A 26,632-nucleotide genomic window follows, 5' to 3' on the forward strand; every position below is an offset into this window, starting at 1 on the left:
TCTGATGACTAAGTGTTCTGGTCCCCAGTGTAAAAGCAAAGTAGATCCCTGTCGTATTTAACTTGATTCCTTTGAATTAAACACTTCCATTAAAAGTTTCCCACAGTAGCTTTAATATTTAATTATGTATTCCACCAAAAGAAAGAACAAAATCTTTGCAAAGGGTTTTTTTGTGCATGTGAAATATTTATCAGCATATCTCTTTGGACAAGTATTTTTATCCCCCAGGCTGGGAAAAAGCTTCCATGTACAAATCAGTTTCAAAACATTTTATTTTACAGCTTGAAAGTTTTCTATACTTCAGCACCTCATGCCGTGACTTTGTTATTTCACTTGTTAATGAATGGTAATTAAATCTCTTTTGGCTGAAAAGGTTGGAGGGCTCCTGCTGTATTACAAAAACAATTTCTGAAAGTTACAAAAATGCCCAAGTGTCTAGAAATTAAAGAGCAAAGTTTGCCATGTTTTGAGTCCAAGTTTGAATCGCTTGGAAGGATTTATGTGGGAGAACAGCATGTCCCAGTCAGTGTGTACAGTCTCCCCAGCTGAACAGACATAATTATGTCACTTTGTGTCTACCACAGTAAACAGAATCACATTCTTAATAATGTACATTGTGGCCACAAACTTCCTTGATCTTACTAACAACTGTAGCAAACACTGCATAAACCCTATTATAAACTACCTGCACAAAGAACTGCTACATGTGTACATCTAAGTAAAGACTCCTTAATTTTGCATTTGCTCAGTAGGGCTTGAAACATCAGCCTATTAATTTTTCTTCTTTTCTGTTTTCTCATTTCTTTCAGGTGCTTTGAGTCAGAAGATAAATGGAGTAAGTGCTTACAACAGAGGTAGATAAAGGGGAAATAACTATATATTAAGGCATTTTGTGGTGTTACAGTGCTAAATAGAGACACAGTATTGAAGAAGAAATATCTGCATGGTCTCCATTATTCAGTTACACCAGTGCAGGCTTCTGCTGGCATCATATGGGCAGATTTGGTCCACAGTTTGTAAACCAAAACTACGTTAACTCTACTATAAACTGCCTTTTCCTGAAGGCAATACAGTGATTTCAGAGGGAAAGTTGATTCTGAATTTCTTTTAAAATTACAGGTTCTCAAACAACCCAGCACAAACAGAGTTTAGCAAGAAACTGGGGACAGGAATGTGATGAGTCCATTCCTAAGCTGTAACTCTGGGAAGGGGTCTGCTGAGAGCAAAGCCCCCTCCGGTGAAGCGAGGAACATCAGATCTGTGGCGTGGAAACTCAGGCTCCATGTCAGTCAAGAATCGCTCCTTCTCCCTTTAAATAGAAACAAAGAAAAGGAAAATACATATTTCATTCTGCAGCCCAGTGATGTTTACAAACTAAGGAAATCTGTGTCCTCCAAAGTTTCTTTGATGCAACCACATATCAAGAGATCATTAAAAAATTGTTGATTAAAGCCTGTTAAGCTAAACCACCAAGACTAGGTGTCTGTTTGGATCTAATTACAAGCCTACTGATGGGTTTTGGAATTAATAAAAATTAGAAATAAATGAGCTCTCTTCGTGCTACTCCCCAAAATGGTCAGAACACCTCATTAGAGCAAGTTTGTACATGAGCTCCGTGACTTCAGATTTCTAATCACCATCCCATTCCAGCAAGTATATGCCTGTTTTCAAACAAACAGCTAGATTCATCAAAGGGAGATATTTTTTCTTTGTTGAATTTTAATGCATAAGTAGTGTTATCTCTCTTCACATTTTAATAAAGTTCTAGTGATAATTACCCTGCCTATGACATTTGCAGAAAACTAACAGTGTGCTGTGGGTGCACTGATAGCCCTGGGAAGTTGCTCCATCTGAGGATCCAGGAGGGCTTGAATTTTATGGCCTTAAGAGGAGGGAACAAGGGTTAGCTGGTTTCACTCTTATGAGATTGGGGAGTTAAGCATAGCAGAACAAATACAAAGGGCAGTATTTCAAACTCACTGTGATATACCTGGAGGTTTCAGAGAAAGGTCCTGAGATATTTAAAATTAACCAAGTGGAGCTTTATGAAGTACTAGTTTATCATAACAGCAGAGGTCTCAAGGCTTTACAAAGAAGGTCAGTGCCATTACTTTTATTTTACAGTCATTAAGACTGAGACACAAACGTGAGTGCAACCACGCTTTTGCAAAATCCAGCGTTGTCACATTAGTACCCTTTCTCAGTCCCCAGTAAGGAAAAAGAAAACACTTCCCAGACTTAATACTTTTCTCTTTGTCCCTAAATAACTGTGTTGGGAGAGGAGGAAGTTCAGAGAAACCCTGTAGGATGACTAGTTATACTTCCTTTTCCAAATTTAACCCATATGGAGGTGGGAGAACAGGCAAAAGATGGCACAGATGAACTTAACCATGAAAACCATTTATAACTGGTTTTAATTTTATGAATGTAGCACTAATGGATGTGCCAGCTGACAGCACTAAAAACTAGCATGTTATATTTAGATGGCTCATCCTATCTCACTATTGGGCTTCCAACTCTGGGGAAAGAAAATGATCCAGAGTCCACGCTCATTCTTTCTTCATGCTCCCATGGAGACAGCCAACAGATGTGCTCATCAGTATGGAAAACTCTATGCAGCCGAATACTGTAATATATTTTGTAGAATTAATGTGCAAGCAGCCACGTGCAAAAGCTCCCAGTTACTACTGACATCCCTCAGTGCATTTATTTACATATATAGGACTGCAGGATCATGTCTCTGGTGTGGATTTAAGCTTCATATTTTCTCACCGATCCTTATCAAGATCAAACTGGAACCCTGGAGCTAAAAGCAACTAGGAAAAGTAGTGAAGCAGAAAGGAGAGAATGGGAAGAGTGAGAAAAAGAAAGCCTAAGGCATCTGGGAAAGACAACACTCAGAATCAGAGAGCAGAAAAAGAGGATTTCAAATTCACAACCAAAATCTTAAACATTGGATTTTCAGCTTGAACACAAAACAAAGCTAAATTCCTGTTGTCAGTTGTTATATTCCTTCAGCATCCCATGGAAAGCTGCATTAGTTTAGTATCAAGACTTTAAATCACAAACCAGAACTGTCTTGTGCAAATCAATAAAAGCTTTAGATGATACCTTTGTGTGAGGCTATCTGAGAGTATTAATTCTCTTTCATACCTGGGTAGTCAATAATGCTATTAATGCTATTGTCCTGACAGGATCCTCTTTTATTAGCAAAACCAGCCACATTTATTTCAGACATGATGTTAACATTAGCCAGCATGATAGAGATCAAGTCAGTGGTTTTGTGTCAGCTGGGATTTAGAGCAACCTGAGATTGTACAAATCAAATGGCCCTGGCTCTTTGGCGAGCACCTACACACCAGGCAGTGCCTGTCCAGCCCAGTCTGAGGCAAGAACAATGTGGAATGGCTGTGAAGGGGGTGAAGGACTCCTTGGGGAAGGATCTGGCTGCGCAGCAAGCTCTCTCCATTGCAGAAAGCAAAAGACATGTCATGGACAACTGGCACTTTGGAAAAGGAAGGCTGCAGAACAAGGTTGTTTCCTTTGCCCTGCTGCTGGGCAACACAAAGCACAGTCTAGAGACTGCAGAAGCTGCTGTTATCCAGGATTGATATGCCCAGTTATGCCTTGGGGTGTGCATATCCTTCAAAGGATTGATATGCCCAGTTATGCCTTGGGGTGTGCATATCCTTCAAAGCAGGATGTAGTCCAACACGTTTGACTGGGGAACAAACCAATGAGGGACAGAGGAGAGCAAAGCCCAGCACCTGCCCACCTCTTGGCTGCCACAAAGAGAAGAGAAGTGCAAGTCAGGGCTGACAGCACAGTATTGGTAGCTTCTGAGCCTCAGGTGGGAGCAATGAGATGCTATCATCCTGCAGAAGCACCACTAACAGCATCAGAATGTACTTCCAAAACACAGATGTCACAAAGACACCATGCTTATCGGACTACAGCCATGCCTGCCCACAAGAACAACAGCCTGACAAGCTGCACTAATGGCAGATATCTATCCTGAACCTAGAAACAGTGTAATGAGTCCGGCACTAACTGACCTGCAACATGAAATTCCATTCACTGTGTATGATTAACAGACCCAAGTTCAGTCACCATCACCTCACAAAAGATTTTTGTTTTACTTTGAAGGAGTTATGCCCCTAACAAGTTGGGTTTTGTCAATAGTTATGTCAGGAATTAATTCTAGGTACAATGTAACAGCAAAACATGAGTGGATTTCTTCTCATCTGATGAACAGAAAGAAACATGATGCCAGGGTCCAAAATGGAAACATTAAAACTATTGTGAAGAGGATACTTAGTTGCTGGAAATGGATTATTAGGCATTATGGTAGCCTCACATATTGATCCTAAAACTCCAGGAAGGCCATTTGCACTGCACAATTGTTGCTAATTCCAAACCTTAAGGTAACATTATGCAATTTGCAGATGGACAAAAGTCACTGTTTATCACTGACTATTTTGCTAATTCAGTCATCAAAACTGTTTGCTGGCTGAAATATGATTAAGGAAGAAATAGATACAGGCAGCTTTGAATTATATTCAGCTACATAGAGAATAGCTGGCTTTAGTGTGTGAGGAAGGGACAGGCTGGGGATGGAAAGGGGTGGAAAGACAGAGGTTCAACATGAGGTTCAACAAGGCCAAGTGCAAGGTCCCGCACCTGGGTCAGGGCAACCCCTGGTATCAATACAGGCTGGGGGATGACAGAATTGAGAGCAGCCCTGCCGAGAAGGACTTGGGGGTACTGGTAGATGAAAAGCTGGACATGAGCCGGCAATGTGCGCTTGCAACCCAGAAAGCCAGCTGCATCCTGGGCTGCAACAAAAGAAGTGTGACCAGCAGGTCGAGGGAGGTGATTCTGCCCCTCTGCTCCACTCTGGTGAGACCCCACCTGCAGTACTGCGTCCAGCTCTGGAGTCCGCAGAACAGGAAAGACATGGACCTGTTGGACCAGGTCCAGAGGAGGGCCACAAAAATAATCAGAGGGATGGAACACCTCTCCTGTGAGGAAGGGCTGAGAGAGTTGGTGTTGTTCAGCCTGGAGAAGAGAAGGCTCCGGGGACACCTTATAGCAGCTTTCAAGTAATTAAAGGGGGCTTATAAGAAAGATGGGGACAAACTTTTTAGCAGGGTCTGTTGCAATAGGACAAGGGCTAATGGTTTTAAACTAAAAGAGGGTAGATTTAGACTAGATACAAGGAAGAAATTTTTTAAAATGAGGGTAGTGAAACACTAGAACAGGTTGCCCAGAGAGGTAGTAGATGCTCCATCCCTGGGAACTTTCAAGGTCAAGCTCGAAGGGGCTCTGAGCAACCTGATCTAGTTGAAGATGTCCCTGCTCATTGCAGGGGGGATTGAACTAGATGACCTTTAAAGCTCCCTTCCAACCCAAACTATGCTATGATTCTATGATTTGATGTGAGAGACCAGACACTAATCTGTGTCCTCTGGGCACCATCTCATTGGTATGAATAATTTAACTGGACTGCAGAACATGTCAGCAACCTCTCTGCTGGATGTTCTTGTCCTGGCCATAGATCATGGTAAATCTAGACCAGACTGAAGTAATATGAAGGATAGCATTCAGGAAAATTGGGCAACAATATTATATCACCTCAGTCAAATTTGGCTACGTTCTGATCAAAAGGGTAAAGCAGGATCTAAAGAAAAATCTAGTTTATGCAGAAAGTTGTATAGACAAAACTGTTATTTTCCCATACTTGGCCTGTTGTTCCTTGCGTTTCTGAGCCAGATATTTCTTCTTCACATTCAGAAGCTCGTTGGCAAGTCTTTCAATTTCATATTTGTATTCTTGGCTCTGCGATTCATACATATTCAATTCTGAGGACAAAACCTAACAAACAAAAGAAAAAGCAGAAACAGGAGATGTTAGTTTCACTTACACATAAGTTAGTACTTTTACAAGCACTTTTTCCTTTCGCATTTGATGATATAAGACATCACCATTTTCCACCACATCTCATCTTCTATCATGATGTTTCATTTGATCACCTCTGCTCACCTAAGGACAATTTACAAAATTAAGGCTATGCCATTTAACCCTAACAAAACATGTAAAATACGCTCCAAGCATTATGGGAATGGTATTAATACATACATTAGCTCTTAATGTTCTGGGACGCAAACCTGGGTGAAAATCCAAAGTGAAGGTCTTAAAAAATAATAAAGTAGGGACTTATTTAATAATAATGGGGTTTATTCACAGGGATGCACTTTGTTATGTGAAGTAATTCAATCCACACAGGCAAAGTAGTACCAGGCAGTGTAAATACAATACTGCTTTCACGTGAATCAGTAAATCTTAAAGAAAGTAGGAGCATGCATAGTGTGTTTTCCTTCTTTAAGGGGAATAGCTTGACCTGGCACCACAAAATGGCTTGCATGCCAGTACGCTACAGCATACTGTGCCTCAAATACACAGTAGCAATTGACTGCATTAAGGACAAATGGGAACCATATGGAAAACTTCAAATCACATTCAGTTTAGCTAAACTTTGGCTTCTATTTTACATTTTCTACATTGTTTTTCTTCTCCGTGGACTAGGATTTGCATAACAGCCTCTTTGTTTCCTAAGGGCCCATCTGCTCCTGCATTTTTTTCCTCATGGTTAGTATAGACGTGATTATGATGCAGTGAACAGGAGATGATGACTTCAACAAAGAGAGGAGCTGTAGAAGTAGATGAACTCCTGGGGAGATCTTTCATGCAGGCAAGAACAAGGGAAGATCAGCTTATTCTATCAAACAATCACTTTTTAATATCATGCTTTCAAAGTTTCCCGTAAGATTCCTTCAGAAACAGGAAAGCCTCCCTTCTAGTGACAAAGGGTTAGGATAGGTTACTCCTGTCATCCCTATAAAAGTTGCAAGTCTAATATACATGTACACATTGCATGAGAAATAACAAGAATTTGAGACTGCATTCTCAATATATTCCCACTAGTTTGTTAAAAAGAAAATTAAATTGCTTTGATTTGCTTATTAAAGATCTTAATAGTTCAAGAACAGGGAAGGAGAATAAGCGTAATGGAAAACTGATAGTGTCCCAGTATGCCCATGCACAAAAAGCATTTACAGCATTGTGCTGCATACTCATATTCTAATAAGACTTCTCCTCTATTTTAATGAAACAAACTAGCATGATGTGACAAAAAGTTCTTCTACTGCTATTGGTTCTCCCTTGGGGAGATGCAGTATTAACCTTATTTTCCTGACCTAATATACTAAGGCATGCACACTGTTTATCCAAAATCTTCCTGAAACCTCGCTCCCCAGGATCACCGGTGAAATCATTCTGCAAGCCTGGCAGCCCCTCAGCCAGAGACAGAGGGCATCTCTTACTTTCAGCTGTTTAGTCTTCTCTCGCAGAGTGTGCCGGTAGAGCTGTAACTGTTCTGCGGCTTCAGGCCCAGGCTGCCGGGCCAAGACGTGCTTCAATTCCACATACAGTTTCTCTTTTTCCTAAGAAAAAGACAAGAGGAAGAGCTCTTATAGAACTACTATAGCAGCAGCACAACCTGTGATGAAATCAACCTCACTGAAGAATGCAACTCAATCAGGATGATATTTGCAGAAACAAATCTGCCTGTGTGTCAGTCTTTCCTCAATAGCCATAAGGTATTTAAAGTTGTTGTGATAGCAGCGGGAGAGCTCATTAAGAGAAACATCCAGCTACTTCGAACCACGAATGAAATACTCTTAAACATTGTCATCAGTGAGCACGCTCTACCACAGAGAATATAAAACAGTCACTGGAAGAGTATCCAGGGGTGGAAAATTAATTACTAGTAACTGTGCTTATTGCAATCTTTCTTCTTATGAGCTACATTTCCTTACATTAAGGATCATAGCTTCACCCAACAGGATGTGAGCAGGCCATAGAAATGTCAGGGAAGGACTGTACAAAAGAATAACTTCTTCCAAAGAAAATCCTGCAAAGCACATGTACACACTCACATATGTATGTATGTGTGTATATATATATATAAAACCTTTCAGTTTAACTGCAGGGGCCCTGGGAAAGGGAAAGAAAGTATAAACAGCAACAACTATGACTAGCACAATTACCACCAAGTAATTTTTCTTTGTCATGTGTCTCCTCTTCCTTCATGTTGGAACAGTATACTTGTGGGAATTTGATATAGCCATGCCTGAACAGAAACTACACCATGGACCCACTTACAGCTTTCTGTACTGAAATGCTGCTTTCAACTGTGTTTTGAGGATGTACTTGGTTTTAGTCTGAGGAATAAAGGTCTAGAACAAAGCCACCTTCATAGCTTTGCACATTACAATATTTTTAGTATCTACCCTGTCAGACTAAGGCTATTATTATTTAACATTATTTAGCAAGATCCCATCCTTGTCTGGTACCTGGAGACCTGAAATTAAAAGGGAGGGTTATTTGACTGGAAGTCGGACTAGCAGACAAAAGATTTAACTGAAGAAGACAAAAATGCCAAGTAGGAGATCAGACACGTGATTATTTACACTGGCTTTGACAAAACCCGCTTTTGCTGTCTTTTTTATAAGCTCTGTCTAAACTCTTCCCACAGAATTCTTCCATTGATGTGGGAAACGGTGCCATCACATCACCTAGAATTGTTACATTTGGCCTTGCTCAGTGGTTGAGCGAGGATTTTCAAAAGTGGCTTGTTATTTTGAAGATGTAAAATTCTAGGAGTCCAGTCTTCAAGAGCATAAGGAGCCTGGAATTTTTAAACCTCAGCATTTCCTGAAAACCATGTGCTATAATGGTCACAAGTTGGGACCCAAAATGGAAGCACTTCAAATCATAAATTACTTTTGCAAGCATTGCTCTTAAACTCTGAATATTACTGAGGAAGAGTTCTTTATAAATGAAGTTGTTCACAGTTTATCTTTGGAAAAATCAAAACCTCCTGAGACTCAGACTGAAGTTTGCATAGTGGCAAAAATTAAATTGACAATTCATTCTCAGCAGAGAGTTGTTATGTCACTACAAGTGGTTTCTACTACCACCTTTTCTTTCTGAGGAAGCAAGATTTTACTGCAAGTTAGAAACAACAGCAAAAGAAAAATCTGCCTTGTCAAAATCTAGCCGGTCAGTATTAACATTCCACCCCTGAATGTATCACAGATTTGTATTTTGGAAGAGTGTAATGGTAATTTGGATAAATATGGAGCAGCTGATGGATTGAAGGTCTTATGTGCAATTGTTTTCCAATTTATTTCTCTCCTAACCCTCTACAAGGGCCAACCAAGCTCTTCAAACATTGTGCAATGGTGTGTATAATAACCTCATTTAGAGACAAAGCGTGCAATTCTATTATAAGGAGAATCTATCTTATGCAACAGAGACTCGTTAGCTGTCCAATGTATATTGTCTCCATAATCCAACAGAGGCAGAACCAGCTGTCTTATAATGCACATCCTGTCCTTCCTTGCTAAGCGCTGTCCATCTCTTTTACATCCAGTCAATTAATTTGTCACTGTGTTAAAAGCACCATATGTCAGCAAAACGTTAAAAGAAAAACCTGGATACTTCTTTCCTCATCAGCAGAAGTTTGTATTCACAGGTTGGCATTTCTATAATTTCTGACATTTTACCCCAGGATGCAAGAAAAAAAAATAAAATCAATTCATTTCAATTAATTTTAAAACAGCAATCACCAGAGTATATCTAAGTCAGTCACAAGGTTCATGTGATAATACCACCAAAAAATGCATTGCTTACAGTAGGTACTTTTATCGCTACACATAAGAAATCAGGAATGCCCAGGGAAAAAAAATCAGCACAAATTAATAAAGAAAAATTTTGGCTTCTACTATACTCTAGCTATATTCAAAGAACAGACAAGCTGTGCAATGTGCATTACATGCAGATATCTTATAAATAGTCAACTATCAGATACAGCATAGAACATGCAGAAAGACCTGTAGGGTTGTCTGATGTGTGAGTTGTATTCAAAGTAGCTTTCAGCTGTAGTGCATAAATTAATACCACCAGAAGATGGATCTATGTTGCTTTATTGTTTTGGAAACAAGTAAAATGCATGTGCATTCCCTAAAATGTCTGAGAACAGTGGGGCCAGATGGAGAGAAGGTATCTTGACACTGACAAGAAAATCCTAAGTCAGCAGTGATGATCAGCAGTGTAGCAGTAATTAAAAAACAAGAGAGTAAGCTGATCTGGTGCCTATTGGAAGTCAGTTAACACTATTTTGCCCAAAGCAGAAGTCAGTAAACATTTATTTCTGTTGGCGGCTGCACAGATGACGTTGCAGAAAAAGCTACCTGAAATCTTACACCCATTGTGCAGGAATAAGTCAATCCATTATAGCATGTCTAAGATGGGTTTCTTTGGCTTGTCCCAAACTGCCTTCCCTCAAAACTCCCCTCCGTCCTTGTGCCAGGCTGCAATCACAACGTACATCTTGTCAGTTATGTGTTCTTGAGATGAAAAGAACTTTAAGTTACAAACACGCTACAAGGCACTACCCTTCTTCTTGAGGAGGTGAAGGAAGATCCATCAGATCTCTCTGTAACTCCATGCTGTTAAGCCTTCACCGTTAAGAGTAATGTACATGTCTTCAGATCAGGTCTAGACCAATAACAAAGCTTTTTATGTGATCCTTCCCATAGCAAAATTCCCATGGAATTCAGCATGTGTTTGACTATAGGACTGAACCCATAATGTCAACCAGCTTCATTGGTTTATGACATAACCAAAGCCAAGCCAATGGTGGAGAGATGAGGGCACATTCATTTTGTGCACGTAGGGCACACTGGGAGACTCAGATTGAGGGTTACAGTCACATTTCAGGCATTCCAAAGAGAATTTCAGCACCTCTGTGACTATCTGCTGTAAAAATTGTGTAAATAGAACTCCACATTAGTTTTAGAACAGCCCTTCCTGTCTTAGATTTGTTTTCCAGGGGAGCTCCAAGGAGCCCACAGATCTACCTTTAGGCTCGGCCATGACAATAAGTTTCTGCATCCCTAAGTCTCTCACCCATTAATTGGGAGAGGGAGGGTGGGGAGGTGAGTGGTGCTTTCCCCTAAGCTTAACTAGCTGCTGTCTCAGCCAGAATCCGGAGTTCTCCTGGCCTGCTTGCTCTACAGCAAATTGAGAAAAAATAATTTTCTTCTGCAGAGAACTGACTGGTGTTTGGCAAATTTCAACTGATTCTTCAGGAGCCGGTGGTCATGAGTTGGCTCGGTTTACAGCAAGAAGAATCACTATTGCAAGCACAATCCTACTTCAAAAGAAGCTATTGCTGACCAGCACAGCCCAATTTGCTCATTTTTTCCCTGCCAGAGGTACCATCAGCACCATCAGACACATTCCCAAAGTGACACCAAGGCATTTCACTGCTTTGACAAGGACTGGGAGGCAGTCACCTAGGATAGACAAATGCACCTGGTATTAGCTCTAAAGATGTGACTTCATTTTATGTCATCTTCTCCCTCACCATGACACCAGAAAACTCCTGAAATAACCCATCTTGTTAGTTAGCCCAGGGTATCATTCTGAGCCAGAGACGATGGATGACCGTACATTTAATGAAGATGTATTCACAGCAGAAATAGGGCATGAAGTCCCAGCTTCCTCATTTTTATCAGCTTGTCTTTCCAAGTAGATAATTCAACAAATTTACCTGGCGTAGCAGCACACCAACAGCCTTCTCAACCAGTCCTGCAAAAATCCTATTGTGCACCAAAAGCTTTCAATCACACAAATTATTAAAAAAAATCCCCACAAAAAAAATCCCAAAGCCTTTGACTCAGAGTAAATTTCATTTATGTTAGCTCCTGTCTCCAGCCATTGAGCTGAAGAAAAAAACCCTGCAAAACAAAGATGTAGAGCAAAAGTGTGCAATGTAGTATATGGTGGCAAACCCCAAAACGTTTAACCTAGCTAAAAATCCTTATTTTAATTGGTAAGGTGGAGAAAGCAACACAGTTACTCTGTAAGCATGCTACAGTTCCTCATGGCTTTGGTGAGGAAAACAAGTCAGTCAATGTGCCACAGGGGGTTTCTTGTTTATTGGCATTATAACCAAAATGTCAGCGCTATGCTGAACTCCAGAGCCATTTTGTTTATGATGCCATGCAGCAGCAGAGCATCCTTAAGGGGTTGTGATTCCTCTTCAAAAGTGTTAAACAGGACACTGAAATCTGGATTAAATACATACATGGACATACACATCTAGTCATCATCATTTTACCCATATAAGCTGCATGTTTATTTGTGTGTATGCGTATACCTAACACAGTAGCTGTTGGCTCAGGACATCTATGATTAAAAGTTTTATGAGGTGTAGAAAAAATTAGCATACGGTAACCTTCACGAATTTTATAACAATAGAAGAAAGTTGCCTCCAGCACTGGGAGAAATGTGCAGTATAAACTTTCTCAATAAACACTTTTCAAAAGCTCCTGCTCTTTCTTGTCTATTCCACATCCATCAGCAAACACCTTTGCAAGCATGCAGTTCCCTAGAACAGCTTGTATTTTCATCATCATCTAGACCCTCCTTTAACTGTCCAATGTGAGGTTTTTTATTGGGTAAATTAATTCAGGTTTGAAACAGGGCACTAAAGCCCTTTTGCAATGTGGCAACACTAACACTGCATGAGATGCTTTGGGTTTTCTAGTTAAAATGCTGCCACCAAAATCTGTTTCCTTTGGCACAGAGCAGACTGCACCAAATTGACTGGCATTTTCCAAGCAGCTTAATGAGAGGAAGAAACACCTTGGAGCATCTTCTAAGGTCTTCACCCTTGACTCTTTTTTTTTTAACAGTAAGAGCTGAATGCTGCATTATTACCATCTTCCAGGAACAACAAAAGTACAAACATTTCCAGCTAAAGTGCAATTGCAACATTATTATTTGTATTATTATTGTTAGGTACTGGTATCATTGTATCTTTCTCAGAAAGTGTGTGGGAAAAGTGTGGGGGGGGTGTCCAATGGACAAACAAATAGGTTACATATCCTCCTCTCCTTTCAACTTCTGAACTCCAACACACAAGGATAAGAATCTATCAGAAGCAAATGGCATGGATGCCTCTTGCTGAAACAACAGCTGCAATTCCCTTTTTACTATTGACATTACACAAGAGTTTATAAAATTATTAATCAGGGTAGCTCATTTAATCATAGTGTTTATACTTTACATTGCAGAAGACTAATTATCCCCTGTTCTTCCATATGTGTGAACAGGAACACACATACACATATATACACACAAAATAAAAGTGAGCTGTTCCTTGAAGCTGAGAATTACCCTTGACACAGCATGGATTGATGTAAATATTCTAGCTATTTCCACAGTGCCTGCAGCTTGACAGTTGGGCTGAAGAGAGCTCTAAACAAACCTTTGTTTCACATTATAGAAGCAGCTTGTCTTAAAGTGTCCTGGAGGAGATTCAGAGGTTGATACAAATCTTATCAACAAGGAATCTAAATATTCTAAGTGAGTAAGTCTACAAAGCAAACACTGGAGAACCTTTTACTGGCTAATAATTACTATATAGAGGGTTTCAAGCAAAAAAAAAAAAAAAGTCTCTTCTTCAAATGTAGACTATTCGACTTAAAACCTCTGTATTTTAACGTCAGTGTAAGAGCATGTATTTTAGCTATTCAATAGCCATTTAGATTTTTAAAATAAAAGATTAATCAAATGAGAATTATCACAACTCTGCTGTTAATGATTAGCTGTTCCTGCAGGTGGAGGCTTGGGATGGGGATTCCCAGCATACCCAGCTTCTGCTCTCACTTCTGACTGATCTGACAGATGACCTCAAAGGGTCAGAGAAACTGCAGAGCTGCTTCTAGAAATACCTATCTGTGAGTTAGACACCCACATCTCTTTAATCACCTGCTTGACTTAGATCCTTAGATTTCCCTGAAAGATGAGAGCACTTAGCTTCAAGTCCTTTGGTGTTCTGGAATTGCTACCTCTGAACAGCTGTCTCAAAGTCAAACCACCACTTAAACCTACAAATACTTGTCTAACAAGGCAGTAAAGCCTACATACATCTTTCTGACAGGATAGCAGAGTTTCTCTGCATATGCCAAGTACCTCAGGGAAGAAAGAGTGGTCTCCTGTTACACTTTGGAACCTATTAAGAAATAACAGTACATCTAAGAAACACACACAGCAATTCTGAAATCATGAATGTTTTAATATATGGCTTCCTTCAGACTCACTGTAATGAGAGCTGACCCTCTGCTAGCCTTCGAGGAGTTCTGTTTCAGCTCCCCTTGCCTGCTTCTTAAAATTCAAAGAAACAGAAACAGGACTAAAGGAAGGGGAAAGAGAGCAAATCCTAATGTTCATGTAAAGACAACTGCTGTGCCCTAGCATGCCATGCCCTGTTTAAGATTACAGCTATAGCTACTAAGACAGGCACGGAAAGACTTGAGCTCTGAGCCCAGAGGATGTAGAGCAACTGGCTGACTGATGCACCCTACTTGGCAGAGAGTTTCCCTACATGGAGTTCATGGCTCCTGTGCACTCAGCAGCTCATGTCTGGCTGTCTCAAAGTGAAGAATGGAGGAACAGGGTTCTTTCTGCACCTGCCTGTGTCCTCATGTGTCCAATTTTAAGCTACTTTAAAAAAAAAAAAAAAACCAACACCAAACACAACGCAGTGACTCTGCCTGCCTGCCTCTAACTGCCCCAGAACAGCCTTAGCGCTGCTGCATCTTTCTGCATGTGTTTTCTCAACAGCAGCACCATTCACACTCCTATAAGAATGAAAGTGATCCAAAATAGATAAAAATCTAGTCTGTCCCTATGGAATGTCTTTTTTTGTTGTTGTTGGGTTTTGTTGTTGTTGTTGCAACTATCATACAAAATAATAATCCATCACTGAATGGGATGCTGTAGGTTGTCCATATCTTGCTGCTGGGGGAAGAGCAGAACACCCTTGCCTCAATGGAAGAACACCTGCCAAAGGGTACACCTGAATAATAAAGATTTGCAGCTGGCTCTGGGCCACACTATATAATATTGGCTTGTGAATGTATTGCTACACTGCTGTTGCACTCGTCCAGTATCTTAACTTCTCTAGCAGCTTCTGGATGGCTGACAGTCAGTATCGGATTGCTAACAGCACTGCAAAGTTTGTGCATTGCAATGTATTCAGTCAGCACAGCAAGTCATTTACTTTCCCTTAACAAGATAACTGGTTGATTAATATACTTTACCCTGGGGTGTGCAGCAGATTTATTTCCTTCCCAAATACATGCTGAATACAGGAATGAGGAGTAAACAAGTTTGTTTTCAGTAATTTGTTATTTACTGGAACAGTTCCTGAACTTTTTACTCAAGCTTTATTCTAGCAAACTATCATTGAAGCTTATGGCAATTTTGACTGAGTAAGAACTTTAGGAATGGGTCGTTTTACAAAATATTTTAAGTCTAATGACACAAGGTATCCATGCTCAGGATTTCTGGGTTCAAACCAGATGTAACGCATTTGAATAAAATACTTTGGTGATCACTGTTTCTGCTTTTCTGATGCAGATTACAGGTAACAGTGATGTACCTTGGGTACTTATATGGCCTCCTCCTTTCAGTATCTGAATGCTGTTAAATCTTAATGTACTTATGCTAAAGTACGGCTTCCAGGCAGGGCAGTGATCCTCTTCTCATTCTACAAGAGGTCTGAACACAAAGAGTTGCTACATGAATTGCCAAAGTTCACTAAAACTCCTCAAAGATACACAGAAATGAAACTCAGTCTCCCAAGCTTCCAGGACCACCATGCTGAGTAAGCCAATACATCTGCTCCTTGCCTTTCAGAAACACCAGGGCTAGACTACAACAGTAGTTTAGAAGTGTGGGAGAAAAGTCACAACCATAAACCACAGTATACTTCAAGCCAACAATTTCTTCATGCATGCTAAAATTCATGGACTATGAGTACATGTATTAGAATGCAGGAAACAAATATATACTTGACATTCATCTATCAAGGATAGTATTTGTGTAATTAAAACAATCTTGCATGATGTGGAGGAATGGCATCTGATGACCTACTAGAGCTCTCTTTCAAGCTCAAACTCAAGTAAATATACCAATTCTCCTAAAAAAACTATAAAAACAGATTACATGTTCAGGTACATTTGCTACCTATAAACCCCAAGAGATTTTTACTCCACCTGCAACATCTTTGTAAATGGCATCTGAATATTTCTGACTAAAACACCATTAGAGCAGCTAAAAATGGTGCAGATCCCCAGAAGTTATTTTGATCTGTTTTCTTCTAATTTCTCAAATCAATTTGCACCTTGCTTCTGTCCTAAACCATTTATCATGGGAAATCTGTTTTGTTTATGAGGGCAATGTAGTTACACAAAGATTCAGTAAAAATTAAACTCTTCCTCTAAGAAAATTCTTCACCAAAAATGTTTTGTTTCATCGCTCAGTAATCTGCTTTGCTTCCCATTTCCCAGTGCCAGAAACATTTGCACTATTTTTATTGGAAAATTATTTTCTTAGTCTAAAGAGCAGCCGATTATCTTCACCTGATGACATTAAAGTGATCAGCACCTTTCCTACCTGATTTTTCAAAACCCTCCTTAAACAAACATATCCTAAACAAAAAAAACCAAAAAGGCTATTTTCCTGGGAAGACTTTATTCTCTTCCATTTGAATTGCAGCATATGTGGGAGGAGGGAAAGAATGTAAATGCCAGTGTGTTTTTTAAGAGCAGTTTATCATGCTGTAAGTTTCTATAGCATAGAACAACTTCTAATTCTAGATGGACTGAGATTAGAAGGGCTAAAATAAACTAATGCGCCAAGAAGTGTATTCAAAATATGCAGAAATAGAAATCAGCTCCTTTCTGAGGAGAGCGAGGGCAAGAACTGAACACCCCTCAAATCCCTGTTGAATTCTTAAGGTTTACAGAAAAGTTTCAGGTAGATATGTAGGCCCTCAATAGACCTTCACACAGGTGACTCCTATCTTTTCTGTTTATGTGATGTGATTACTTATTATATCATAACAGGATTGCATATGAGCCCAAGTAAATTGCACTGAGAATTAACACAACGATCCTACAATTTGCTCATTGTGAGTGGTTCTACACTACTCACAGAACCCTACTGGATACACAATCAGTGTTACAAAAAAAAAAATAATTAAATTAACTGGAAAAAAATAGTATCAGTGTCAGAACAAAAGGCACTAGAGAAATTCTAATTGTATGGAGAAATCACCATGCCAGGCATAGAATCACTAAAAGACACTAATCCTTCAACTTAACACCAATACTAAAACACAGAACATTTCCACTTACAGCCAAAGTTAAAATCCCCAATCAAAGCCCTAGTTCAGCAATGAACATTTCAAGCACAACAAAAGGAAAATAAAAGGACAGCACAAGAAGGAAAGAACCTGAAAAAGTAGTCCTGAAGGATGACTCAATGCATTAAGTACCTCCATATGTCACTTCATACTGCATTGGAGACTCCAGTTCAAATCAGACTCAAGGCACTAACTCAGTAGACTGTTGTGCATCAAAATATTGTGCTGATAATTAGATATTTTCTGTTCATCCTAGTTAGAACTGGGTTACAGCCAGAGTTCATGGGAATACATTATTTTTTCATTTGAAAACAGAACAGAGATTCTCTTCGGAGTCCAATTCTAAATCAAGGCAATTCTTACAGTATGCCTTTAACACACCAGTGCCTAATTCCGCATGACACTGGGGAAGTAAACTTTTTCTTTATGATTCATACCCAGCTGAAAGCCAAAAAGTAAATGTTAGGCCTGAGCCCTTACTGTATTTCTCATTCTATATTCCAATATAAATCCCTTGAAATTCTGGCCACCAACTTAGAACTGGAGTCATAAACTCAAAAACCACACTCCACCACGTACTGTTTTCTTTCTCTCCTCTTACTTAAGATACATAACAACCCTTAGGTTTTTATAAGGACAGGAAAGCATTTTTCTGCTTTTTTTTCCCCATGTCAGGAACCATTTGATCAATGGTTAGAAGTTTTGCCAGCTTAGCTTTCTCAGTTAGTGGTGCAATTTCTTTGTGCTGACATGGCTATGCCAGCTACTGGCTATGCAATTAGATGCAATTATACTGGCAAGAAAGTCTTCTGCCATTCAAGAGCTGGTATAAGCTAAATCAGAAAAGTGACTTTTTTGCCAGTAGGAATGGTACTTTTAAGCATAGAAAAGGCCTAAAGCTCAATATACTCACCCCTTTAATTGAGGGCTGAGAGAGCCACTAGCTTCAGCCGCAAGATAGGGCATTAATCCAGTGCTTCCAGAGGAAGTCAAATCCTCCAGGAAATAGAGAGAGAAAAGAGCCAAGTCCTAGTAAAGTATAAAAAGCCAAAAAGAAAATTTCCCTTTTCATTTTCAGATGGAAAAATCCCTTCAAAAGGCTGACTTTATATATAAATGATAAAGGAGCAGCAAAGAAAGGATTGTATTTTGGCAGTGGATTTTGCAGTTCACCTGTAAGTTTCAGTGCGTACAAAGCACTCTCCCAAACTACCTCTGCTAAAATCTCTCTAAAGGCAAGATGACAGAGAAACAATAATGGGCAGGTCAAAAGACACTCTTAGGGATTCTACAGTCATTAGTTTCCTGACGTGAATTGCAGTTATTTTTATGAAAATAGACAATTCTGCCAAAAAAATCCCCAACTCAGACTACCTACTCTACATGTAACATGTAAGTAGGTTATACTCTCAAATCCAAGCAGAATCTATACTCAGCACTGAAAATATATAAATGCCAAATTTGAGAGGGTAAAGTAAATCTCAGCCATTTTGAACAGGTGCAGATAATACCTAAAATAAAACTGAACTGGGCCTTAAGAATATCAAAATAAAGGCAGGTAATAGGAGAGTATTCTCCTATTTTCCCTAGCAGGCTGGTTGATGAGAAAATCTCTTACTCTACATTTGAGCACACTTTTCTGTACTACATGCTGTATAATGGAAGCTACATAAGCACTGCAAAAGCAATGAAGAACCTAGCAGAAGCATGCTTCATGAAACTGCCAAGCTAGGGAAAGAAATGATTTTCAGAAGGACTAGGCTCTCATGGACTGGGCTGAAAAAAGTGACACAAGATTGAAAAAATAGTATTTTAGATAATGAATGAGCAGAAAATTTTTGTATACACGGAAGCAAATCCCAAAGCTCCTCCATTAGTTGGGAGAAAACTTTGATTTCAGTAGCTGCCAGCCTGTATAAATCCACATGGTAACACACTGTTCTAAAGCAGATTTCTTTATGAAACTATCATACCAGCTCTGAGAAATAAAGATGGTTATGTATATGTTCAGACACTATAGCAACAAGCACCTCAAATTGGATAGAATAGCTCTACTACCAAGTTAGCACAAATGAAATAAAACATCTGCCTATTTTGAGTGTTTAGCTAGCTATCGTTACTACTGAATTGAGTCATGTCTCCAATATATTCATTCACATACCACTATAAGAGTGGAAATGATTTTATACCCTTTTTACTTGATGTGAGGCATGCAAAAGCTAAGTAAGCTGCCCAAGGTCACACAGAAAGTCTCTTCTGCTCTCTCCTCCCTGTATCTTACAATACCTGAAATGAAACTCTGCTGATTTATACTGGAGACAGCAGCATCCCCTCTACTCCTCCTACTCTCTGTCAGTGGGACTGTCAGTTCTTTGGGGGGATTGAAACTTAGCTCAAAACTTGGCTCAACACAAGGACATGTGGGTGTTATCTGGCTGTAATGTCTGAGTCAGATATATGAGCTAATCATGCCTTTTGCCCTTGCACTCTTTGAAACTATGAGCTCAAGATGCTAACAGTCTGGAAGCATCACATCCTGACTGCCCAGTCCTGGTCTTTGTTTGTTGACAACTTAAAACAATAGTGATTAAAAATATATATGTACAGAAAAACAATACTTTCACTACTACATGCAAGGCTTAAATGAGACACATTTGCTTTCGCCTCCCTCCACAAATAGTCTTGGTTGCACATCTCTTTTACATTTATGAACAATCTTCTGAGATGACTGACAACAGAGGTAAATGACATATAATGTGAATCTTCCCACTGTTATCCATTCCAAGACGTGCAGCTGAATAAAATTCCACTCAGTCAGACATAAAAATCAAATTAGAGGAGTTCACTCTTAAGAGAAAGAACTAAATTTGAAACAAATAAAGCAGTACATAATTCACTTTTAATGGCATAAGTTCCTAAACCACACTAATCATAATCCGAACAAGGTAATACATTACATTGTGAGTTTACCACACCACTGTTCAGTATGCAGTAGAGCAGTAGAGCTTCAGTCACGTGAAGGATTTGCCTTACATGCAAAGTGAACGAGTAGTTTTTTTGCAGTCAGGAGTTGTTCAGCAAAGCCTTCTGTTTTTTAATAATTATACCTTATGGCCATACAACACATTTTGTTCATACCACATGTGTTCACAAAGACCTTCACCCATCATTGAAAGCCCTTGTTTAACACACAACGTATTTCTCCACAAAGCCCTGCAGTATTACTCAATGGTTTAGAAAAGAACCAAAAACGCTGTACCTTTTAACTGCACAAATTCAGAAGGAAGGTAATGACTCAAACATGGAAGTTGGCTAACCCTGAAGTAACATTTCCTATGTTTGGCAAAAATGCCATTGGATTTTTATTGACTCTAAGTATTCAAGACCTTGGGTTTGGATCTGATTTTTAAGACAGCATTTTTCATCAGCACAGCAGCTCACAACTGTGAGAATGTCCGAGTTAAAGGAGAAAGTATGACCGCCTGCTTTGCAGCTACTCTTCAAAGTCTCAGGATTTCCACACTTATTCGGTGTATGAGAGCTGATAGGTTATAACCCAAGGTGCTGTGGCTACAGGTCATAGATAAATCAGAAACAAGAAAAGAGTTTAATAATTTCTGTAACATGGGACATCATTCTACACCTTTATTAAGTGTTCAACTCTGAAAAGTCATTCCAAGAAAAACAACATTCATCATGTTGCATATTCAATACCTCTCAGTAAATGTCTGATACAAAAAATGTGCCCTGCTGACAGGTTAAGCGATATTTTTGTATGGGATTTTAGAGTCAAGCTGGGTTCTTCCTGTACTGTCAGCAATCAAAATTTTCTGATTGAAACATAGTGTATCTTTCTTTAATCACATAGCATGGATTGTAGCATGCTTTTACAGCTGCATCATTTTTAAAGAACTAACAGGTGGAAAACAGTGAAAAAGCTAACAAAAAGGATATGATCAAATACACATCAGGAGCAGGTAAGGTAAGAAAATGCTTTTCTACATTAATCTATATACTGTGATCCTTACCTAGCAAAAATTTCTGTTTATTTATCCAGCTCATCCTGAAACATTGTTCCCTGCATAAACCAGCTTTTATTTAAAAGACCATTTACCAAAAAAAAAAAAAAAAAAAAGTAACAGTCAGAAGACATAACTACAGTGCATACAATACAAGTGGAATTATTTTTTCCTTACACAAACATTATGGCTCTGCATGAGGATGCAGCAAGATGAATACCCTACAAATCAAACTGCAGGTTGCTGACACTGGGCTCAACCATTTCCAGACGTGGGTTACTTCTAAATTCCAAAGGTGTTTTTAATACTCAATATTCAATCCACATAGATTTTTTTGCACTCCATTTCAATACTACACTTTGATGTGAGGGAATTTAAGTTACATAATATGCACACACAGAAATCATAGACACAGACACTCGCAAGCTTCACCTTCAACAAATATCCTATTTGCCAGCATGATGGCCACATATACATTAAAACAGTTATGTATGGGAAGCAAGAGATTAAGGTCGGTTCAAAGCAGATACATTCAATGGCTATGCCCTTGTCACAGGGCAAGATGTAGACGAAGACAACTGGGAGTGTGGAGGTGTCACTTACGCGAGCAAATACAACATGGGCAAAGCAGTTATCTGATGTAGTAGGTTTGTATCCCTCAGCTCCTCCAGTCTCTAACTCTGAATACAGGGGATGTTACGCCAACTAGGCACAGGCCAAGTCATCAGCAATTCTCCCACTCCTGCAAACAAGTGGAGACTGAACTGAACTGAGCTGACTTCCAGGAGAGACCCATGAAAAAACAAGAATGCCTTTAAGCATGAGGGGTTTACCAGGATTTAAAGGAATGATTAGACCTTATGGGGGAGCAGTGCCTTATACACTGGCTGTTATATTGATCAGACAGCAAAACTCTAAGCAAGACAAATTATATTGAGGGGAAAAAAATTAAAAATTCCAGAAATGGGAGCTAAATTTCTGCTGTGTCCCATAATTCTAAATTTCAGTCATGATCAAACCCTACACTCTCTATCAAATAAGAATACACTGCCCAGAAGGGGATCTGGTGAAGCAATCATCCTGGTGCGTACAGCTCAACTCCCTCTGGAAAGTTAATATTACTGCTCTCCATTAATTTCCTTCTGCTGGAGGTGTTCCTCATGCCTGCTTTTTCACCAGAGAAGTTTGGAACACGACAGCATCAGTTTCATAAGTTATTAGCCAACATTTTGCTTCAGTGAGTATCAGAGTATCACTTTACAAAACAGACATTATCATCATGCCAAGGAAAACACGTCCAAAGAATAATAAAATTACTTGTACAAGGTTATCCAGACACTTAGCAAAAGCAGCTCAGCTAGTACACTTAACATGCGAGCCCTATGCCAATGACCTATCCAGTAGGACATACCCTTTGAGGAAATGAGCTGGGGATGTCCTCCATCTCTGGTTACCTCTCCTTACCCATGCCCTGCTATGAAAAAGCCCTATTTAAGTCATTGTGGAGGACTCAGAAACACTGTGGTAAAACAGAAAAGAGCTCAGAAATGTTGATGGTAAAGCCCTGAACAGAATGTTGAGCATGGTATTTTTGGCCTTTTCTTTACTATCAGTCTCTCTGAGCAAGACCTTAATTTCAGTATTGTCGCACAGGTATCAGTGACTGAATTAAGGACTCAAAGGATCTCATTAACAAGTCTAGGCATAATAATTATTTTTTATATAGCCAAACTCTGACTTAAATCTAGGAAAATAATAATAATAAAAAAAATAGAGTTGCCATAGAAGGACTGCTGCATAGACAGAAAGATTGTGCCAATGGCTAGTATAGTAACATAAGCTCAAATACCTATTATTTCAAAGATTTTCTTGGGCAGGCAACTCAATGGCTCTGTATCTCAGTTCTTCACTTCTAAATAAGGATAATAGCTAAATGGGAGCACACTAAGGATAAGGCAAAGTACACAATAGAGACTATGTAAAAATCTAACAGAATTGGGTTTGTGCATGGGTAAAGCACAGTAAATTTGAAGCTATTTTTGCTACATTTTGTTTAAGCTAACAAACTATTTCACTGACAGCATTTCAGTGCTATGCAACAAAAATTACATTTTTCCAAGCAAAGGCATAATATACCATACATTACCTTCAAATGAAATTGCAGATCTATTTTTTCCTACAAAAAAATAGAGAGAGACAAATCCTGCCTTGATAACATCTGCTGAGCTTCTTAAGACAGAAGGAGATTCAGGTCACATTCCACTCTCCATTGAGTGATACCCCACATAGGCATCAAGACTATTAGGGTATTTAAGACCAAGATGTTAAAATCATACCTAGAGTGGCAAACTGTAGCTATCCCTACAGTCACCAGAGAGAGGGAGGAATATTTCCCAGTTTTACACCTATGGTTGAAGCCCAGAGACAGTCCTTTTTTGTTATATTTGAGAGCAACGTTTGCACTATAGGAATATAGTCTCTCCTTGATTCTACAACATAAATCTTACTGGTATCACTGGGGTTAAGGGACATCTGATACAGTTAAAAAAAAGATAAGCTATTACAAAAATTATTTTTTGGCAAAGTTCAGCACAAAGACCTTGAAGTCAAACATCGTTCAGACAGCAACATATCTAAATCATGCAAACTCTGTAGGATTCTTTCTGCCAAAAGCCAAGCTAAGCACAAATGGAATCAAGCAAGGATTTTCCTTCATGTCCTGGTCATAACAGGCATGTTTAAAAGGACAAAAAAGCCTTTCCAAAAGTCTAACACTGACTTGAAGATTAATCTATGACATGAATAAACTAAAGCAAACCTTTAATTTTATTTTCCAGAGTTGTCCAGGTATCAGTAACCAGAATATAAAAATCAACTAATCAGATGCTATTTGTTCTCTTTCAGTGAGTCAGTGCTGCCATCTAAAGCTATCTAAGGGGCATGCAAAAGAAATTCAAAGTCATGCATATAACATGAATATAACATTCAGTAAGCACATCTGAGTAGACAGAGAATGCAGGGTAAGTCAAATATGTCAATAAGATACAATAAAATAATGATGCTGTAGTACCTGAAGGAGCAATTCTTTCTCTATCACTTCACCTGTCTTGCTGATAAGCTGCTTCTGTAGTCTTTGTATTTTCTGAATCAGCTCATAGGTACTTGGGTCACTGGCCTAGACAAGAGCAAAGCAGTCTCAAAAATTATACATTATAAGAAGTTAGTGTTTCTTGGTTGCAAATGAAATCTATAATATTTAAGTGTTCAAAAGTGACAAATATAAAGGGGGGGGTAGTGTTGGGTTTTTTTTAAATGGCACGTACACAAGCAGTCCTGAAACTGGAATCTCTGTCTCTTGAAGATCAGTTGGATCATGCTCATGTTTAACACTATTACCCTTACGAATCGTGCTCAAAACAACTAATATAAAAAGGAGTCCTTCAGAGCTTAACCCCCAAACCAACAAAGATTGGTAGAACCACGTGGCAGGGAAGCAGGTTAGTATATCATTTTTAGCAGAAACTGAAACTGCCTACTGACAAATGAAGAGCAGTGCAAGTACTTCCTACTGTTTTAAAAACTTCAGAGTGCCAGCTGAGTTTTAAGGTGAGGAAGATTTTTCTCTTGAACAAAAGAAAGAGTAATTGCAATAGTCTTGAAACAGGTCGAGAAGTTAAGAGGAACAAATTATAGGGGTACATTACATTGATAAATTATTATGAGGCTTTAAAGTTTCCATACGTGTGGAACCTCGTTCTTCAATGGAATTAAGTGCTTAAAGAGGTGACAGAGTGTAGGCACTATACTGCTGCCCTCTATCTACATAGCCTGTAAAGACCAGGAGCTAGTAGATGTCTGCCTCTCCTTCCTTTTTCATTCTTTTGTCAGAGATTGCATCTGGAGGAAGCTTTAAGGGGCAAACAAACAATTCTGTGAGGAGCAGCCAGCAAAGCTCACTTTCCCCACCACTTTTTATCTTCTTGTTGGATCCTTTAATGAAGGGCAAACTCTGACTGAAGCTTTTGCCCACTTGGGGTTTCACAACACCTCTCTCCCACGTGGTTTTTCCTCTCTCATGTGGTGTCTCATAAGCATTAAACTCACACTGCAGTAAAGGCTCCAATAAAGTCCTGCTCTCTGTATATTTGCTTGAGTTCATAAGGAACTTGGTATCTCATGGCTCAATCTTTTGTCTGATTTTATCTAAACTGACTAATCAATTGAAGTGTAACTGGGACACTAACACAGATACACATGCAGGGCTCACAACACAACATCATTTCCTGAGAAACGAGGCTAAAAAGTAGTTGAGCTCCCATGACCCACTCAGTCCTTGATTTTTTTATAGCATTGCCCAAACATGGTGTCAATTTGTAACAACTGTAATGATATGAGGGTGTCTGTTCATTAGGAATTGAACCAAAACTGCATCAGGATTATTTCATATGGATCTTGCCATCTGCTGGCCTTCCTGTGTTCCAAATACAAACCAGTGACATAGAATGGAAAGACATCATTTCCCATTATCAGTCTCTTCATACATTCATTTTCCCAACACTGGATGTTTTGACTAGCCTGATTTTCCTTTGTTACAAGGTGCTGCTGCAGATTGTACCTAAATGTCTTTAACCTAGTTCAGCATCCTGCGTTTCATCTCCCTTCCACAAGAAAAGCTAACCACACCACTCAGCTTTAAGCTCAGCATGGAAAGATCAGAAAGTAACTATCATGCTAGTAAGCACAGCCAAAATATTCAGCTCTGCTTCTGTACAGACTAGCATGTTGCCACTCATTATTAGAGCAGCTAAGCAACCCAGGCTGGCATCAGATCAGAGATCCATGCAACAGAGAAATCTCAGCTAGCTCTGACTTCAAAAATATCCAGTGATCCCAATTGATGTTCATATATTTGGTCTGTGCTTGACAGATTTTTTATTTTTCCCCTTTATTTGGCAGGTTCAAATAGTGTGAAACATAACAGTTGAACTCACATTACCTGGAATGGCTATCTTTGGGAGGCCACCACTGTTTATGTGGAAGCCTCTTCCTTTTCTCACAGATGTAATTTACCTTCTGACTTCATGTCTGTCTACTCCCCAGTCTACCTGTTCTATGAACCTTTCTAATTCCGGCTTTCTTCCCATATACATCTCCCTAATTGGTGAAGGTAGGATTGTGTCTTTCCCCTATCATCCTCTTTCTCATCATCCATGTTAAGCAATCAACCCCTTCTAAATTCACCTTATGCATTCCTATTCCCTTTAGC

At 39.3% G+C, this 26,632-nt stretch overlaps 1 protein-coding gene across 1 annotated transcript in view; it reads right to left on the reverse strand.

The window, feature by feature from the left end:
* Positions 1–254: 254 nt before the first annotated feature.
* Positions 255–26,632, reverse strand: part of CFAP58 (cilia and flagella associated protein 58) — a 59,469-nt gene continuing 33,091 nt past the window's right edge. The window contains exons 15-18 of the mRNA XM_030031519.1: positions 24,437–24,541; positions 7,383–7,502; positions 5,741–5,874; positions 255–1,309 (exon numbers count right to left, since the gene is read on the reverse strand). Coding sequence (XP_029887379.1) covers positions 1,189–1,309; positions 5,741–5,874; positions 7,383–7,502; positions 24,437–24,541 — 480 coding nt within the window. The 3' untranslated portion in view covers positions 255–1,188. The remainder of the gene's footprint in view (positions 1,310–5,740; positions 5,875–7,382; positions 7,503–24,436; positions 24,542–26,632) is intronic.

This window comes from Aquila chrysaetos, chromosome 11 (assembly GCF_900496995.4).
Source record: "Aquila chrysaetos chrysaetos chromosome 11, bAquChr1.4, whole genome shotgun sequence".
Lineage (NCBI taxonomy): Eukaryota > Metazoa > Chordata > Aves > Accipitriformes > Accipitridae > Aquila > Aquila chrysaetos.